The sequence below is a fragment of the Camellia sinensis genome, chromosome 9, assembly GCF_055761805.1.
Source record: "Camellia sinensis isolate YWXY chromosome 9, ASM5576180v1, whole genome shotgun sequence".
NCBI lineage: Eukaryota > Viridiplantae > Streptophyta > Magnoliopsida > Ericales > Theaceae > Camellia > Camellia sinensis.
The window spans coordinates 72722289-72741367 of record NC_138969.1 but is presented as its reverse complement, the minus strand read 5'-3'; the positions used below and the strand labels follow the sequence as shown (position 1 = coordinate 72741367).

The following is a 19079-nucleotide window of genomic DNA, read 5'->3' as shown; positions in this document are numbered from 1 at the left end:
ATCTGAAATGAATTAATAGTCCCTTTGTCCTCCAACAGTTGCCAAAACTTATCCCCAACTTCAAAATAAGGAGCACGGAAACAGTGCTCGACAGAAGATACTTCGGAAGCTTCTTTCCCTCTTGCCTTGCTTGGTAACTTTTTGATGGCTTTCTTCGACAAACACACAACAACTTTCCCCTTCATCTTGAATAATCAATTTCTACTTGTATCATACCAAATCACAACAAGTAAGTTTCGTATTCATGAATCATACTTGCATCAAAAAAAAATATATATATATATTATTATTATTATTATTATTATTATTATTAATTAATGAATGAATGAATTAATTAAAATAAATAAATAAGTCTTCCAACAATTAGCTCTTCTCAACTTTAACTCCTAGGATCTCTCAAATCCATGAAACCAGCTCCTTAGTTTCATTGGCTCACCAATATGAATAGAGTTAAATTCTCTTTATGGCTTTCTGAAGTCACCAAGTTCCTAGCTCCCAACGTGGGGCGGACCAAAATTTGGTTCTGGCTCCCCAACATGTGGCGGATCAAAGTTTTGGACCTGGTTCTTCTCCTAATTCTTGGCTCACCAATGTGTAGCTCTAAATACACTATTCTCATGTAATGACTCCAAATATATCTTCATTATTTTAGACTTCTCCAATTTTACAACTCTCAAATATTTTATTATTATTTTTAAAGCTCTCTAATTTTACAACCCTCCCAAATTTTATTATTATTGTTAGAGCTCTCTAAAGTTACAACTCTCCTAGTATTTTCATAGCTCACCAATTTTATAGCTCTCTACTATCTTATTATTATTCTTAAAGCTCTCCAATTTCATAACTTTTTAATATTTTATTATTATTATTTTTAGAGCTCTCCAATTTTATACCTTTCCACTATTTTAATATTATTTTTAAAGCTCTCATATCACAGCTCTTAGACCTAGCTGCCAATTCTCCTCTCATAGCTCTTAAAGCTAGCTCCCAATTCTCAAAAATTCGCTAAGGGTGTGTTTGGTAACGTTTACGTTTTCAGTTTATATTTACAAAAATTTTATAAACTGATTTTTATTTATTTTTAGAAAAACATAAACTGCAAACGCGTTTGGTAATTGACAAAATGTTTAAAAAATTTTAAAAATATAAAAAAGAGTAAGAAATGGCAAGTGGTGACAAGTGGCGGCGGAAGACGGTGGTGGAAAGTGGTGACGATGGATGGTGGGTAGCTGGAGGTGGTGGGTGGTGGTGGTGGTGAGTGGGTGGGTGACGGTGGCGGGTGTGGGTGGTAGCGAGTGGGTGGTGGTGGTGGTGGTGGCAGGTGGTGGGTGGTGGTGGCAAGTGCGTAACGGATGGCGGGTGGTGGTGGTGGTGGTGGGTGGGTGGGTGGATGGGTGACAGTGGCGGGTGGTGGTGGTGGTGGTGGCAGGTGGTAGGTGGTGGTGGCAGGTGGGTGGCGGATGGCGGGTGGTGGTGGATGGGTGGTGGGTGGGTAGGTGACGGTGGCGGATGGTGGGTGGTGGTGGTGGTGGCAGGTAGGTAGCGAATAGCGGGTAGGTGGCAGGTGGTGGTGGTGGTGGTGGTGGGTGGGTGGGTGACGGTGGCGGGTGGTAAGTGGTAGTAAATGGGTGATGGTGGTGGGTGGTGGGTGATGGTGGCAGGTGGGTGGCGGGTGGGTGGTGGGTGATGGTGGTGGTGGTGGTGGTGGTGGGTGGTGGTGGCGTGGGTGGCAGGTGGCTGGTAGTGGCAGGTGGTGGATGGTGGTGGTAGGTGGGTGGTGAGTGGTGGTGGCAAGTAGGTGGCGGGTGGATGGCAGGTGGGTGGTGGTGGCGGTGGTGGCGGCGGCGAGGGGTGGGTGGTGGCGGCGAGTGGGTGGGTGGTGGTGGCGGGTGGTAGCTGGTGGTGGCAGATGGGTGGTGAGTGGTGGTGGCAGGTGGTGGTGATGGGGGGTGGTGGTAGCGGAAGACGGTGGTGGAAAATGGTGGCGAGTGGTGGCTAGTGTTAGGTGGTAAAAAAAAAAAAAACTCAAAACTCAAAACGGAAACACATTTTTTATGTTTTTATTTTTTGGCCAAATTTATAAACTGAGACCACTGATTTATAAATTAAAAATTTTACCAAACAAGTTTTTATTTGAGTTTTTAAAATTTTTGTAAATATAAACTGAAAACTGAAAACGTAAGTATTACCAAACGACACCTAAGTGTCTGGAACAAGAACCCACGAGTCAAACCTCTCTAATTTTATAACTTTAATATTTTATTATTATTCTTAAAGTCCAATGGCTCTCTAATTTTATAACTCTCTAATATCTTATTATTATTCTTAGAACTCTCCAATTTCATAACTCTATAATATATTATTATTTTTAGAGCTTTCCAATATCATAGCTCTCTAATATTTTATTATTATTCTTAGAACTCTCTAATAGCTCTCCAATTTTATAGCTATTATTCTTAAAACTCTTCAATTTCATAGCTCTATAATATTTTTTTATTATTTTTAGAGCTTTTCAAATTCATAACTCTCTAATATTTTAATATTATTTTTAGAGCTCTCCTCTCATAGTTCTTAGAGTTAACTGCCAATTCTTCTCTCACGGTTCTTAGAGCTAGCTCCCATAGCTCTTCAATATTTTAATATTATTTTTAGAGCTCTCCTCTCATAGCTCTTAGAGCTAGCTGCCAATTCTCCTCTCACAACTCTTAGAGCTAGATCCCAATTCTCAAATTTGCTAAGTGTTTGGAACAAGAACCCACAAGTCAAAGCTCTCCAATTTCATAGCTCTTAGAGCTAGCTCCCTACTCTCCTCTCATAGCTCTTAGAGCTAGCTCATAATTCTCAAAAGAGAAATGTTAGAGATCATGAAAATTTTGTCATGAAAAGGATCATGAAAAATTTGTGACCCTTAGATTACTTTGATTACTGTGTGGTGCTTTATTGTAAGTATAATCCAAAGGTCACAAATCTTTCATGATCATTTTCATGAAAATTTTTTCATGATACCTAACATTGCTGTTCTCAAAATTTGCCTAATACCCAAAGCTAGAGCTCACGAACTCTCCTATATTTTATTATTATCTAGAGCTCTCCAATAACTCTTCAATTTCATAACTCCTATATTTTATTATTATTTAAAGCTCTTCAATAACTCTCTAATTTCATAACTCTTCAATATTTTATTATTAAATTTCTAAGCTCTCTCCAAACAACCCCAAATCCCACTCAAATTTTAGCAAGTCTACAGCCCATGTAATGGCTAACTAATTTTTAGGCCCTACAACAACGATCTACTTTTATTCTTTTTATTCATCAAAATAACAAAATGTATATGTATACAAATAAAAATAAAACAAAATTCAAATAAACTGAGATGGAAAATATACATATAAGAATTGATCTCCAATTACACAAATCCTAGCCGAGAGAGCTCCGAGAGTATACGCAAGTCCCAATCTTGGCTCCTCTCTCTTCAACTTCGTGGTTGCTTCTCTTTTTCAAACTTCGCCACGACAACCACCCTTAGAAACCCTAATTTTACTAAATAAAAGAGATCAAAAGCCCAGCCCTCCTTTGATGACGGCTCACACACCGAATCTTCAATCAAAATTCCAAAACCCACGCCTGACTCAATAGCACAAGTGACTATCGCACTTCGTAGCACCCTTGCGGTTCGCCGACGGTGACCTTTGTGATTCACCGCCACCTTTCTTCCCCTTTTTCTCCTTCTAACAGCTTGCCTCTCCTCTCCCTTCGTGACTTTGGAACTTGACCCACTTTTTTTTTTTTTCCTTTGAGTCAAAAGCCCAATCAATTAACCAAAACCCCAGCGCCAATTCCAAACCCCAAAATAGTCCCAAACTAAACCTAAGATTTGAGAAAAATCACAGCTCCTCACCACGCAACACCCTTTACCCTAACAAATCCTCGTCGACAACTACCTTTTCTTTCTCACAGTTGTCGGCACCCTTCTCCTTTTCTTTCTCTCTCTAAAAATCTAGCACCAAACTTATAAAGGGAGAGAGTGTGGAGAACCCAAAACCGAACTTGGAGAGAGAATAAAGAAATCCAAAACTCAGCTTGGGTTGAGAGAGTATGGAAAACCTAGACCCAAACTAAAGAATAGTATAGCAAAAACCTACAATTGCCAAACAACTTTCTTAATGGTACATTAATCCAAGAAACCAAGCCACGGGTATCCAACTCAATGAAGTACCTTTCTACACCTTGGGTAAAAGGAGAAGACGGAGGCAGCAACCAAAAAATACAAAGCACCTATCTGAACAAGTTTCAAAAAAAGTCGTTCAAAAAAAAAAAAAAAAAAAAAAAAACCTTTGTACAATGGATAAAGGGAGAAGACGGAGGAAGCGACTAGAAAACACGAAGCTTCGATCTAATTCATAATATATATATATATATATATATAAAATACCTTTTTTTTTGCTAAAAAAGGAAACTCTCTATTGAAGTGGGTTTAAACTATACTGGGACTAGATACAAACTTTTATACAAAGTACATGTTCTTCGCTACAAAAATGCAAAGTTCAAGCGGAACAGGAGCTCCAAAATATATATATATATAGGTTGTACCTTCCCAAGGAAAAATTCTTAAAGCAATCAAAAATTCTCTTTGCTTGGTAGAAACATTAAAAACAAACCGTAAAAATCTTAAACTCTCCACCAAGTCACTTTGCTATCAGCTACAAAAGCTATCATAGCTATTAATGATCTGTTCTAAACCAACAACTAAAACTTCAATTGGTGAGTTGTCCTCTCCATAGAATTGCTCATTCCCAACGTTGTCATAAAGCTACAAAAGTTAGTAAATTCACCCCTTCTTTTCTGATGCAATCCCTTTATAAGAGAGCAAACACAACAAAACAAAAAACGCAAGCAAATTCATATTCAATTATTTACACACTCGTCTTAACTTCAACAACTCATTCTCTCTAAATGACTTCCGGAGGAGAGGGACACAGAGATAACACCGTTTGGTAGCCAGTGAACAAGGCTCCAAACCAGAGAGGTTCAAAATATAGAGCTTCGAGCTCCACTCCTACTCACCACCGCCATCCGATGTGTGAGTTCTTTCGAAGGATGCTCCTTATGTCTCCATGGCAATTCCAAGATCTACTATTCGAATCCCCTTGGATCCAACACCCAACATTCACATATACAGTTGTAGAGGTGCCGGAAGAATTCCGAGGTAAAATGGTACAAGGCATTAACGTTTACAGAGCTCTACACAATACCACCGTCGCACACTTGGTTTTTGCTAAACCAAGAAGGCAACCTCACTCTCCAAAGATCCACCTGCCAGGAAAATTAGGTATTGATCCCATATTTCGAGAAGATCCGAATCAACATCCTTTTGCAAAGACCGAGAGAGAGAGAGAGATCTAGACCACCACATCTCCATCATGTCAGCACCGTTGGAATACCCAAATGAAGATTTGGGACTTGGATAGGACATAGAGAACTTCATAGATCTTAACATGGCAGAGGAGAGCACTTCAACAATGCTCAACCAAGCATTCCCTACAACACTCCGCTCAACATCTTCTTCTTCAACACGGAGGCTGTCGCTCGCCCTAACTTCTTCCAGCATTACATGCACCTACACTCTTATGGATGGTTCGATCTCGTCATCATTACGAAATCATGGACTACTCCAACACCAAGACCATGAACCCACCGCCCAACGGCATGGAAAAAGTGACGGGCGAGATTTGGGGTCTATGGAACGAAGCTGAAATCTCATGTAAAATAATGAAGATCCTGTGGAATGAGGTCATCTCCTAGCAAGCCCACATTTTTGTCCGGCCGGTTCATGCCAGATGAAATTAAAATGTATCTCTCTTTAATTCAAAAGAAATCAAACTTTATTAATTGCATGGGTTATATTTTCGACATCTGTGTATAGACTTTCATGAGAATATCTGTACATGGGACATTAATGTGGATATCTATATTATGCTTGGCATGTGGCGAGCCCTATGGGTGTCATATCAGCACCACTACACATCCACATGGCAAATCCCTGAGGCACCACGATAAGTATGTCATCACCGTCACACATTCATGTGGCAGACCCCTGAGGCACCACGATGAGTTGGGGTTGTATGCCTAGCCTAAGCGGGGCATGCACACCACCAAGTATGAAAACAAGACCATGGCTCACTTTGATAGAGCTGGCTTACCTAGAGCTCTCTATGGCCCTTCATAACTCAAGAAATATATTCTCTACCCACTTACCCCAACTCCATAACAACATAGTCGTACTCTTGGCTCACGTATGTTTACTTAATTGCTCAGGACGAGCCCTTGGCTCACCTATGCACTCACCATCTTGGTTGCCTAGGTTGGGAGCAGGGCCTAGGCACTCTCTCTTGGGATCATTGGAGGATTGTGGATTGGAGGCTAATACCTCGGGATCATTAAGGTCGTTTAGTTGTCTCTTTGCAGTGATAGCTCCCCCTTTGACTTGGCTTAGAGAAAGGGACGTTGACTTACACTTACATCTGATGCATATATGATACGCCTCTTAAGATATCATACCTACAACTGCAGCTCCTATGGTGCAACGTTTCTAAGGACCTGAATCATAAGACACAGCTAGTAGGGCTAATATCACCCCCTGTCAAGTTGAGGAGAACTCGACACCTGTCTTGAGGTTGCTTAGGCTCCAATACTCCTGGAGTCTATATAACGGCATCATAAGTGCAGCAACAATAACAATAACAAGAGCAACAAGAATTCACATAACATACACCAAATGTTCTCACTGCCACCCCTTTCCTCTCTAAGCTTGCCTTAGTCTTTTCCTCTTCTACCTCTGGCAATCTCAAGCCATTGAAGTGCCTACCATTTTCCCAGAGGTCAACGACCGATCGCCTCTAATCTCTACTACCCACAACCTCAAATTTCCTTGATTTTGTTGATATCCACATCTATCCAAATGAAACCTAAAACACAGGACTTTCCGAAACTAGAGCTCAGGTTTCATGTTAAATCACCAATTATTTCAAAAACATAAATAAATTGTCAAGATCTAAGCGATATATATCAATCTAACAACCTTGATTATCTACCTCTAAAGGAGCACAGCCATCGAAGGACTGTTCAACAACGCTCAAAGAAAGATAGGGCTTGCATGAAATGTATGATAGAAAGCTTCCACTGTTTTGTTATGCTGAAAATTATTCTCAAATTACCAACACAGCTAAAGATGAGGCCTGCATGAAGCTTTCATAACATCTCTCTATTAACTATGACATTCTAAACCCTATAGTTTCAATTTGGATACTACATTTTCAATTTTGTTGCCTTGTGATCATTTACCGTTAGAATTTTAAACGGAAAAAGATCACGTCCAAAACTAGAGGGATCAAAATTAAAATCAAAACAAACTTTCGAAACCATTCGTATAATTTATTGATTCCTTTTGGATACTACAATTCCTTTTGAATTCCATTTCGGTCCCTCTAGTTTTGTACTAGGTTTTTTTCCATTCAAAATGTTAACGACAAATGATAGAGAGACTATATTGCAACAAAATTTAAAATGTAAGATTTAAATTGTTCAAATTGAAAATATAAGGACTAAAGTGAAACTTTACTCAAACTTAAGGGACCAATAGTGTAATCATTGCACGGGCCAACAAATAGTTCGCATTCGAAGCTGTTTTCCCCGACACCCTAACGAATATTGATTTTTTTCTTGGTAATTCACAGAACTTCATTGTGATCAAACAAAAGGTTTTAGTACACCGAAAATTCCTTTGGACATGGATCAAAATATTCAATGACGGTTATAATATCAAAGCATCACCTTCAGTCGAATATACACCTGCACTCGCATTGTGAAGTAGCATGCTAAAACAACTCAACATCCTTCTGATCTGATCAGTGATCACTTTTCACAATTTTTCCTCTAATCCTTGTGCGCTTCAATCACTCCTTGTCCTTTGCACAATTGTTTACAAAATTGCATAGGCCCCAACAGTTTCGAGTCTCGGTATCTAAAATGACATGTCAGTTGCCTCATGCTCTGGAGTCTTGTACATGAAACCAGATTCATCACCGGAGCGCCTTTTCACCACACTCGCCCTTTGCATTAACCGGACCAGTGCTTGCACAACTTCAGACATGGGAGGCCGAAACTCTGGTTCAGGCTGCATAGAATATACAAATCATAAATAAATCCATTTTGACTGACTAGTTAATTTAGCAAAAAGAAAGTGACACACTATTTGAACTACAGAACAGGAACATTTGTCAGAAATCCTAACAACAAACAACCCCCCCCCCCCCACACACACACACACATTTTCCTGTGATCTTCATAGGTAGCTGACATGCTTACAAGGCAACCGGTGAGGGATAAATTTATATGATTTTGTGTTTCTGGATTTAAGTGCTATTCTTTCCAAACTGGAAGTGTCAATATCACATCATTTAGTACAAAGAAATAAAGGGTAAATTACAATTTACCCCCTCTGGTTTAGTCAATAAACATGGAACCCCCATAAATTTTTTTTACTCCCTATTGTATAGTACAATGCGAAATCGTTACATTTTCTATTCAAGTCAATCGGGTGCATGAGACATACAAAAAAAAATTAAAATGAGGTAAAATTAATTTTTTTATTTCCAAATTGAATTTTTAATGAAGTAAAATGACATTTATAGCCTTCAAATTTTCATTCATCAGTCCCTTTTTTTCTTCCTCACCTCCTCCTTTCCCCACTGCAAACAATATCAGACCCTTCGACTGCCAACCATGAGCCATCTCCACCACATACTGGTCTGTCATGGTTACCAATCACCTTCTCAACCCTGTTTCACACTAACCCATCTCTCTCAATCCACCACTGTACATGTTACACCACAATCTGCCATTACTTGTTAGCAATATACATACCACAACAACACACACCTATCACCATCTCAACATCTTATTGCCCACCACCATTGTACACTAGCCGTTACCCTCCTCACTCTAAAAGCCATGATGTACATGCATATATGGATACACATAACAGACCCACTTCAAAAAATTTGATAAACAAAGGATACATATATATATATATATATATATACATGTCTATATATAATGTCAAATAGATTTAAGCTTTGTTTTGATTACATGAAATAAGCTTTGGAAAATTATACGCATACCAAAAAAAGTGCACTGAAATCACAGACCTCTCACATTTTGTGCATTACTAGTATATTATATGTATATATATACACACCAAATCTGAAACCCATTCTATACACATATTCTTGAGTCGGCAGTGGCACATGAAGTCGTTGCAGCTGAAACTATACTGCATTAAAATCAAGAGCAGAATACGCACTTAGTGGGTGATGAACATGGAGGACTCCACCCCTTAGATGAAGAATGTGGTGGCAAGTATTGCTGATAAAATAAAATAAAAAATAATATCCATGGAAGGTGTAATAGGATTTCTAGAGAAAGAATGTATGTGAGAGGGCCAAGAAGATAGAAGGACCAACTACGGGATGGTTAGTGATGGAAGGGGTGGTTGCCGGCAGTGAATGTAGCCTGCTGGAGCTAAGGAAGAACAGAAAAGTAGCTGCGATAGGTGATAAGAAGAGAGAACACTATAAAAACTAGGAAGTAGGTGACAAGAAAAGAGAATACTATAAAGATAAGAAAGTAGATGATAAGAAAAGAGAATACTCAAAAAATTAGGGGGAAAATGAGGATATTTTAGACATTTTATTATCTGACATTTGCTATGGATTGAAAAATTAGTTGTTTGAGTCTAGATAACTATAAGGGGGTTTAATGTCACAACTTAAATTTGAGGAAGGCTTCCTGTTTTATAGCCTAATCACAAGTGGGTAAAATGTAATTTACCCATATGTGATCATACGTAGAAGCAATTGCTATGCACCAATCACAATCTCATTCTAGGTATGTCACAAGATCAACAGAAATTAGGAAGTTCACAGAGATGCAGAGGAAATCCACGGATATTCTCAAGCTGTCTTCAAATTATAATTTCAGAAAACCTTCTCCTCAGAATATAGCAGAAGTCACAGGATACAAGTTTGTTTATTCCCAAGCTTATGATTCATCAAAAGCCAACTTTTTTTCCTTGAAAGGTATCAAAAGCTAAATCTAACTAAAGCAGCTAACTTGTTATCTAGAAAGAACATTACCTGAACACAGAGGGCAATGATGTCGGCAAAACGTGACAATGACTTTGCAGGATACATGCCATTTAGTGCAGGATCCACCATTTTTGCTAAGGCATCTATATCATGGAGCTGAGGAGTAGCCCATCTTACAAGTGACTGTTCCGATCTCACCCTTGAACTAAACAACATAACAACCAGAAAGGAATAAGGAGAGGACAAGAACAAGCCACCATCAGTGAGCAGAAAACATCAAATTATTTCGAGAATGTAACAGGCCTATTTAGGCGTCTAGGATAGTTTTTACCTATCCAGCGGCTTACGACCTGTCAACAGCTCCAACATCACCACCCCAAAGCTATACACATCACTCTTTACAGTGTATATTCCAGATAAAGTAAATTCGGGAGCACTGTAACCAAATGAACCAACCATTCGGGTTGATGAAACCTGTCGAGCATTATAGGAACGAAATATCAAGAAGATATAACGCAGAGGGGGACCAAAAGCTGTTAGCTTGAGCATCCCCTAATGGGCAATGTGCAGGGTTTGAGGCATGGGCATGTAAGCTCTGATGTGGTACATCTCTAAGATGGCTCTGAGATTTTATTTATTTTGTAATTTATGCTTTAATATTTATGTTTATTTATAGATAATTTGGGTATTATCAATATTTAGTTTCCAAATAATAATAGGATTTGGTTTCTTACTTTTTATTAGCGTTTTTTTTAGGGTTTTCATTGTATTGTTCAATTTTAAATTAATGAGATATTGAGTAAAAGTTATGGCCATTTGTACCCTCGCCTTCTCCTCCCCCTCTTCTTCTCTCTTCTCTACAGCATTCTACATCAGGCTCCCTATCCTCAAAAAGATGTAGAGAGAGAGAGAGAGAGCATTTAGATCAGGAAGCTTAACACAGCCACTCTGCAAGAATTAAATCAAGCTTGCTCACCACTCATAAACCCATGATTGCCTCTCTCAGATGGGTGTATATATACCACTTTTTGCCAATAGGATCATTCTATAGCTTTTGCACTAGTTTTTTTTATGTTTTCACTGAACCCTGTAAAGCTGTTAGATTTTGAAGCATTCTGAATTATCCAAGTGAAAAAGATTTTTATATCTCCCACCCTAATATATATTCTTCTAAGGTGTTCATTTGTGCAAATGCATTCAAGATCACTTGGACAAAAACACAGAGCCACATAAGTAATATGTATAGCAATTGCAACCCCCATCAAACAACCTGTCGCTCTGTATTTGGGTTTAAAGCAGCTAAACCAGAGTCTGACAAGTGAGGATTGAGCTCTTCATCAAGTAAAATGTTTGCCGACTTGAAGTTTCTATGTACAACAGAAGGCAGACACACTTCATGCAAGTACCTAGAGAAAGAGTCCACTGTTCAGAAAGGAAAACACAGAGAGAGAGAGGGAGAGAGAGAGAGACTTCAAAACAAGTAGACATATAACATACTCTAAAGCTCGAGCAGTGCCAAGTGCTACTCTAACACGTGCATTCCATGTTAGCATCTTGTTCCTTTCATCAACAAAATGTAGCATATCATGCACGCTGCCATTTCCAATATAATCGTAAGCCAGAAGACGTTGGCCATGCTCCGCACAATAGCCCACCAACGTAATAATGTTCGGGTGCCTCAGACGTGACATATTTGAAACAGCTTCGAGAAAATTATCTTCCTCCTGCAGTGAGAGCGCTGCATTGTCGATCTTCTTAATGGCCACTATCTACAATGAACAATACACCAAATTAATTATTTCATCATTACAAAATGTATGAAGTATAAGCAGAGAAAAGAACTCTAATCATGCGCAGCTGATGTGGTATTGCCACATGCCAGACCACACTTGCTTAGCTGGTGAATAATGGTATCATGAAGAGGATGACATCTTAATCAAAGTGAAAAGGTCTATGTATTTATTTTACTTCTAGCCACAACACAACGAAGACAAGTAGCAAGCACAACAAAGTGATCCATGACATCACTTAAAAATAATTCAGAAGATGGTTTTATCAGCCTAGGTGACATGTTGACCACCGCATATCTAAAACCAAGAGTGGATGAGGGAAAAAGTAGATTGAATCATCATGAAAACAAGCAACTGAATCCGTTGCATCAGAATTGGAAGTCTACAAAACAATCCATGACACATCCCGGCATTCCAACCACAATCCATAGAAAATCTGCATCAATGTGCAATGGTCACTTCAAGCAAAACAAACTGCAATTGGGGAAAAAAAAAATCCGTACATGACTGGTATAACTTGAGCGCACATTTCAGAACTTCAGAATTGACGTTGCATTAGGTAAATTCCTTGAGTTGTGTATCAAACTTAAGTACTGAACAAATGGCTCAGCTGAGCATCTATGGACTCCACATTTGTGGTTAGCTAATACATTCATCAAAAGTTGATCATATGCCATTGCCAAGTTCAACTAAGACAACAATAAGTACACCTCTGAGACAACTTCACATGGCTTATAGAAAGACACTGATTGAAGGACAAGAAGATCAAAATGCCTGAGGTGAAAGACATATCATCCAAAGTGAATCAAAGTACAGTCTAGCATAAAGTAGATTGGTGACACAGGGTTGGAGAACCAACAATAGTGGAAAACTAATGATATTTTGAATTGAGTCTGCACTTCATAAATCAAAACAGAAACAATTTTTATTTGGTTTCATTATATATACCGTACAGCATTGCTGATTCAAAATTCAAGTCCTTCCTATGCAGGAAAGGTAACTGAGATTAACAGCAACCTAATTAACATGTTACAAAGACAGATGGATGTTGGCATCTGAGAAGATACAAGGTGGTTGACATGGTCTATTATAATGGAAGATAATCTGGGAATAAACAGATGGGGAAACGTCAAAAGAAAGGAAGTATGGAGGCACCCCTCTTGATTGGTTATGATTGGATGAAAAACTACTAAACTTTTGCATGGTTTCATTTTTACGTAAATAATTTTTTTGTAAATCCTCTTTTCTTCTTGGAGATTTTACAGGAGAGCTCCAGTTAATGTTGAGCATTTTTGATCTCTTACAGTTTCAGTGCAAAGGTTGTGCCCCTTTGGAGCTTTGTCTTTAATAGAATATTTCAGTTATCAAAAAAAAAAAAAAAAAAAACCAACAAATCCTTGAAGAAAGGAATACACACACAGAATTATTTGGTTCTTAAATTGTCACTTCGAAATTACAATGCTCTCCTTAATTTTGCATTATCACACTATCGCTCAAAGCCACAACTCAGGAATTAATGGCCACCTCTTTATTGCCATACTAGTGCCCACTTTAATAAATTTTTACGTCATAAATAAATCTCAGTATATTACTACAGCATTGCTATAACACAACCCCCACTTGGCTTGCTAGGATAATGGCAAAAATACAATCTCCACTAGCTAGGATCTGAGTCATCTGACAAAGGCTAACCTTCTTATAAATGGATGCTAAGCCTACTATGACCTAGTGCTGTGGAAAGTGCTATCCTCCACTTGCCTTGTGCTGCAGTTTGAGCAGTGGGAATCAGCCTCCACACACACACACACACACACACGCACGCACAAAAAAAATCTACTTCTCACAGATCTTGCTTTAAGCCAAGCTTTATGCAGTAGGTACAATCCTCTTTTTAAGCCTATTATGAGTTAAAAGCATTAGGAATGGTAATGACATCGAATGCATAAGCACAACGAAATTACCTTTCCATTAGGAAATTCTCCTCTATAAACACGACCAAGGGAACCTTCACCAATAAGATTTTCTTGATTGAAGCTGTTTGTGGCTGTTTGGAGAGAAGCAACTGTATAAGAAGCAGCAGTTATAGGGGACTTCACTCTCTTTACAGATCCATTTTTCCCTTGTATCCGTTCCGCCATTAATTTTTCTGCAGGCAGGGGCCTCAATTCTGCCACAGTAGCCGTGGATTTCATCCTCTGCTCTTGCATCTCTGTATCAGTATGAAGTGAAGCAGAATGCATGACAAAAAAAGATCAGGATGTTACCATAAGAGTTTTCAGCTCCTTCGTACTAAAATAACACATTTCATAGCACAACATAAAAGAGAATATGCAAACCAACATAGCACAAATTAATTTAATTGACTTGGGATCTAATACTTTGCATCTTTAAAGAAACAAAGTCATGCAATTCACATCAAATTGACAAAAATGCCAACTCGACATATAGCCGCACATGTTTCACTTCACATCAAAGCTGAGGCTGTCCAGTCTCAACAAACCTACATCATGGAGATCATTTTTATCTTGGGTCCTTTGTGCTCCGTGTAGCAGGTCATTTGATATAAACAAATTAATAAGAAGTCCAAACCAAAGAAAAGGAGAAAATGAAAAGACATAATGAGTATTTTAAATCATATTAAGAATTAAGGGCAGCTTTCCACCTAAATATTAGATCAGATCTAATTGTGAGGAAAACTTTTGATCTTGGCTTCTCTGTGTCGTGGATTAAATTAACAATAACTTTTGATATAAACAAATTAATAAAAAAGTCCCAACCAAAGAAAAGGAGAAAAAGGAAACATAAAATGGGAACCTAATTGGTAATTGAAGCCGTATTAAAATTAACCACAGTTTTCGACCTAATATTAGATCAGATATAATAGTGAGAAGTTTCTACGGAATTAAATTAATCACAAAAGTGGAAAAACAAAAATTTCTTCTTCTTCTTGGACATACCTTTATCTGTGCTAACAGGGAGACTTCCTGCAAAAGTTCTAACAGCAGCAGGTTCCTTCCTTTTGCCCTTTTGGAGGCAAAACACAAGCACAAGCATCACAAAGAGAACCACAAACAAAGAGCCTAGAGTTATGCCTAAAATAGATCCAGTGGTCAACCCCTTTTTATTTCCATCATCTGGATTGGATAGTTGGCCATTAGAACCTGAAGATGCACGTGCACCTGGAGGAGAATGGCTGTGATTACTATGTGGTCTACTAGGGGGGGGTGAGGTATATGGCGGCAGCAGAGGAGCAGGACTATTATCAAATGAATTTCCGTCATATCTGTTTATTTAAAATTTTAGATTAGAGATATTGCAGTTCTATTATATAACACAAACAGGCACAGTGTAAACATGGCACTTACATAAAATGAGGGATAGAAATAAGTACTTTTGGTATCCACCCGCTGAAATGGTTGTTTGCAACATTTCTGTGGAAAATTGAAGAAGCAGGAATAAGAAATTGGTTAAAAATATTATACTCAAGCCCCAAAGTTAGCATATAAGCTTACAAATCTGTCAAAGGCAAACCAGCCAAAACATCAAGAGGACCAGTTAATTGGTTGTTCTGCACATGACTGTCAAAAATCCCAAAACATTCAAAAAGTTCAAACAAACTGAAGAGGAATGAAAAAAAAAAAAAAAAAAAAAAAAAAAAAAAAAAAAAAAAATCAACAAGTAGCTCTTTATTACACTCACAGGGTAGAGAGATTGGATAATGCGCTGAAGGAACTGGTAAGATTGCCAGTTAAGTTGCAGAAAGAGAGATCCCTACAGCACATACATGTCAATACATTATGTAGAACATTAAAAGAAAATACTAAGGAGATTTTTTATTGGTAGAATATATCAGAAACTGAAGCAGTTCTTCACAGGGAACTCACAAATGAGAAGAAAGTCATAAGATATAGCTGCACAATGATATATACAAATGCAATCACAGGAAGAAATCATGACTATGGATATAATATAAATCTTACATTGCTCATATGGTTTCTTTACAAACTATATTCACACCAAGTCAACATATACAACTTTCACAGAGGTCCCTCGGGTTAATTTCATAATTCATTTATGTATAATATTTCTCTTAATTATTATTGCCATGCTTGACATGGATCTTTTCTTTGGTGTTGTTCCTTGGTATGTTATTGTTTAATTTTTGCTTTGGTACTCTTCACTCCAAAAGGAGACCACATACTCAATTTGAATTTCTCAAAAATCAGACCCACTTCCAAAAGAGAATAAAGTTTAATGAACTCTAGAAGGTTCAGAGGATATGAAACTCATTGAATTATGAATCCAATATACCAAACCCTGACATTGCAGTCATTAGGTAGAAAGCAAAACAGTCAAAAGTAATCGAGGAAAAGACAACCAAATAAAAATGCATATATATTTAGGTGGGATATCTTACAAGGTTGTAAGTCCAGCAAGATTAGCAAATATATCTCCAATTGACTGAGAGAGAGAATTCCGGCTAACATTCCTAAAATAAATAAATAAAACTTTAGGCAATAGAAAAGATTCCCAAAATGTAACTAAATTGTGTAAATAAAAAATAAATATGCAAAAAATATTATCAGCATTTCAGACATGCTACTTACAAGTAATTGAGAGAAACCATGCTAGAAATGGAGTAAGGTAGGTTCCCGCTCAAATTATTGTATGCAAGATTTCTGCGTTGTAAAACAGATGACAATTGCTTGGCAAATTAAGCCTGTAACCTAAACGAAATTTAGAATTTTACAAAAAAAAAATAAAATAAAGATACAAAAATCAATAAATAAAAAAAATTTAAAAAAAATCCATCATTACAGGGTCGTAAGGTTCGGTGGCAACTGATATGGAATATCATCGTGAATATTGTTGTCACTCATATCTCTGCAACAAACAAATATCGACATGACTAAACAATCCAATTAGCCAAAAGCAATTTCAATCGAGTAAACGAAGAGTTGTCTCACAATGTTCTTAGCGACAGAAAGTCCGAAAGCAAGTATCCCATTGTCCCATTGAGTCCCAACCCATAAATCTGACTGTTAAAACAACAACAACAACAATACAAGATCTCTCATAACCAAATCAATTCACTGATGAAAACACAAAACACAATTTAACAAAGAGCCTATCTGAAAGAATACATTTACATATACAATTACATGCACAAATAAGCCTGATAAGAGATGATAAGCACTCACATTGAAACAACAGAAGAACCCTGGCAAGTAACCCCTTTCCATGACTCTCCACAAGGATCTCCACCACTCGTTTTCCAATTAGTTAGCTGCGGAGGATTGTTCAGTGAATTGTAGATAACCTGAAGAGCTTGAACTACATTTCAAACAACACCATATTCAGAAACTCAAACCAACACATCAAACACACATGCATATAAATATATATATATATATATATATATGCCGAGATAGCGAGAGAGAATCACGAATTCAAGATCCATTCAACAGTGAGTATTGACTGATTTTTTTATTCGCATTTTGACTCTTAAGACTGAACAAAAATTCAAAATCACAAATAGTTAAACCTGAAAACTCACGAATCACAACACATTACCCCCCCCCCCCCCCCCCAAAAAAAAAAAAAAAAAAAAACTCGAATCAACAAATCAAAATGAATATGAGGAAGTACCGTCAGACGAATCAGTAGTCCCTTCAACAACACAGAGAGCGAAGATCGCCGTCGCGATTAACAGAACAAAATCAGCGAAAAACCGAGAGTTAGCTCTACTACTCTTCTCCATTTCAGTTCCTTTTTTTCTTTTTTTAACAGAGTTTACAGTTAGAGAAGAACTTGTGCTGACCTAGAAAACATGCGAGACTGCAATGCAAGTGAAGAAGAAGAAGAAGAAGAAGAAGAAGAAGAGGTGAGGTTGGCTATGGTTTGGTGTCGCCATTGTTGAGGTCGCTGTTTTGACATTCAAGAAAGGGACACACGGTAGAGAGAGAGAGAGAGAGAGAGAGAGAGAGAGAGAGAGAGAGATTCGAAGCTTGGAGAGAGTAAAGAAGAGAGAGAAAATGCTGTGTGTGTTTCTGTGCTTGTCGGTGAGAAAAGGAAACGAGACCGTTCAATAATTTGAAGTGGGTGAGGAGAACGAAGGAGGGGACTCATACGATATATATATATATATAATAGGATACTTATGCTTCAGGTCTCTTTCTCTCTCCAAAACGAAAAACAAGACGCCAGGTGGGAAGGAATCAGGACGGTGGCAAAATTACATCGTTACTCCTCCTTCACCCAGATTTCACTTTTATTTTATTTTATTTTTTAAATTCCATCAATTTATTAATGTCTTATTTGTCCTAATTTAAAAAAAGTTAAAAAGTTAAAAATTACTATCCAATTTAAATCACATCATATTATTTAAATTATATCATTTTATTTCAAATTTAATTCATACTTAACCCATATTTTAATAAAAAAATCAAAAAGTATACTTTGCCTGTGTTTGGCAAGGGCTTTTTCAGGTTTTTTTGGCTATTTTAGCCACAAAAAATAAAATAGGCTATTTTAGCCATAACAAACAAAACATCACATCCAACCTATAATCATTACATTCTTCTCTCACAAAAAAAGTCAAAAAAGCCAAAAAGCCAAAAAGCCCTTCTCAAACCAAGCTTTTTAGCCCAGGCTAAAATAGCCAAAAAAGCCAAAAAGCCAAAAAGCCAACCCACTTCCCAAACGGAGGCTTATTTAAATCATTTCAAACCACTCTCAAATAGGAAAAGTTTCTAAATCCAGACTTGTTTATCTAAGAATTTTTAGTTACGGCATTATATTGTGAAGATTAATTTATATAGTATAAAATTCATGTGAGGTTTTTATGAAGTGGGTGTTTGGAAAGTTATTATTTTAATAGGTTATTTTATTTTTTTAGTTATTTTAATAGGTTAAAATTTTTATGTTTGAAAAGATAATTAAATTTTTTTGGTAGTTGGATGTGATATTTGTGAAGAAAAAAGTGAAATGATTATGAATTGGGATTTTTATTGATAAATCCCATTTAGAAGTGTTTTAACTCAAGGAAGTCTATAAATGAATTTTTTAACCCATTTAGTCCCATGTATGTATAATTTTATTCCATAAAATCATTTTTCTTGATTTACACTATTTTTTTGGACAC

The 19079-nt window shown here is 37.4% G+C and overlaps 1 protein-coding gene across 3 annotated transcripts; it reads right to left on the bottom strand.

Annotated features, from left to right (window-relative positions):
* Positions 1–7163: 7163 nt before the first annotated feature.
* LOC114281269 (protein STRUBBELIG-RECEPTOR FAMILY 8) lies at positions 7164–18197 on the bottom strand. Of its 3 annotated transcripts, XM_082887107.1 has the most exons (16): positions 17585–18197; positions 17137–17269; positions 16903–16974; positions 16754–16819; positions 16543–16614; positions 16353–16424; positions 15635–15706; positions 15448–15513; positions 15301–15366; positions 14893–15218; positions 13897–14144; positions 11643–11914; positions 11416–11551; positions 10477–10619; positions 10194–10350; positions 7164–8173 (listed from the first exon to the last, which is right to left on the bottom strand). In XM_082887107.1, the coding sequence occupies exons 1-16, from the start codon at positions 17694–17696 to the stop codon at positions 8021–8023; spliced, it is 2166 nt and encodes a 721-aa protein (XP_082743233.1). In that variant the 5' UTR covers positions 17697–18197; the 3' UTR covers positions 7164–8020. The 3 variants fall into 3 exon arrangements, 2 of the variants coding, with proteins under 2 accessions (XP_082743233.1, XP_082743234.1); XR_014339960.1 differs by lacking the exon at positions 10477–10619 and having other exon boundaries at positions 17585–18172; XM_082887108.1 differs by lacking the exon at positions 15448–15513 and having other exon boundaries at positions 17585–18180.
* Positions 18198–19079: the final 882 nt, after the last annotated feature.

Coding starts and splice junctions, on each gene's coding strand:
- LOC114281269 (XM_082887107.1), bottom strand. CDS start 17,696: ATGGAGAAGAGTAGTAGAGCTAACTCTCGGTTTTTCGCTGATTTTGTT. Junction 15,367..15,447: donor GGTTTGCCTTTGACAGATTT/GTAAGCTTATAT, acceptor AATTTTCCACAG/AAATGTTGCAAACAACCATT. Junction 10,351..10,476: donor GGTCGTAAGCCGCTGGATAG/GTAAAAACTATC, acceptor TATGTTGTTTAG/TTCAAGGGTGAGATCGGAAC.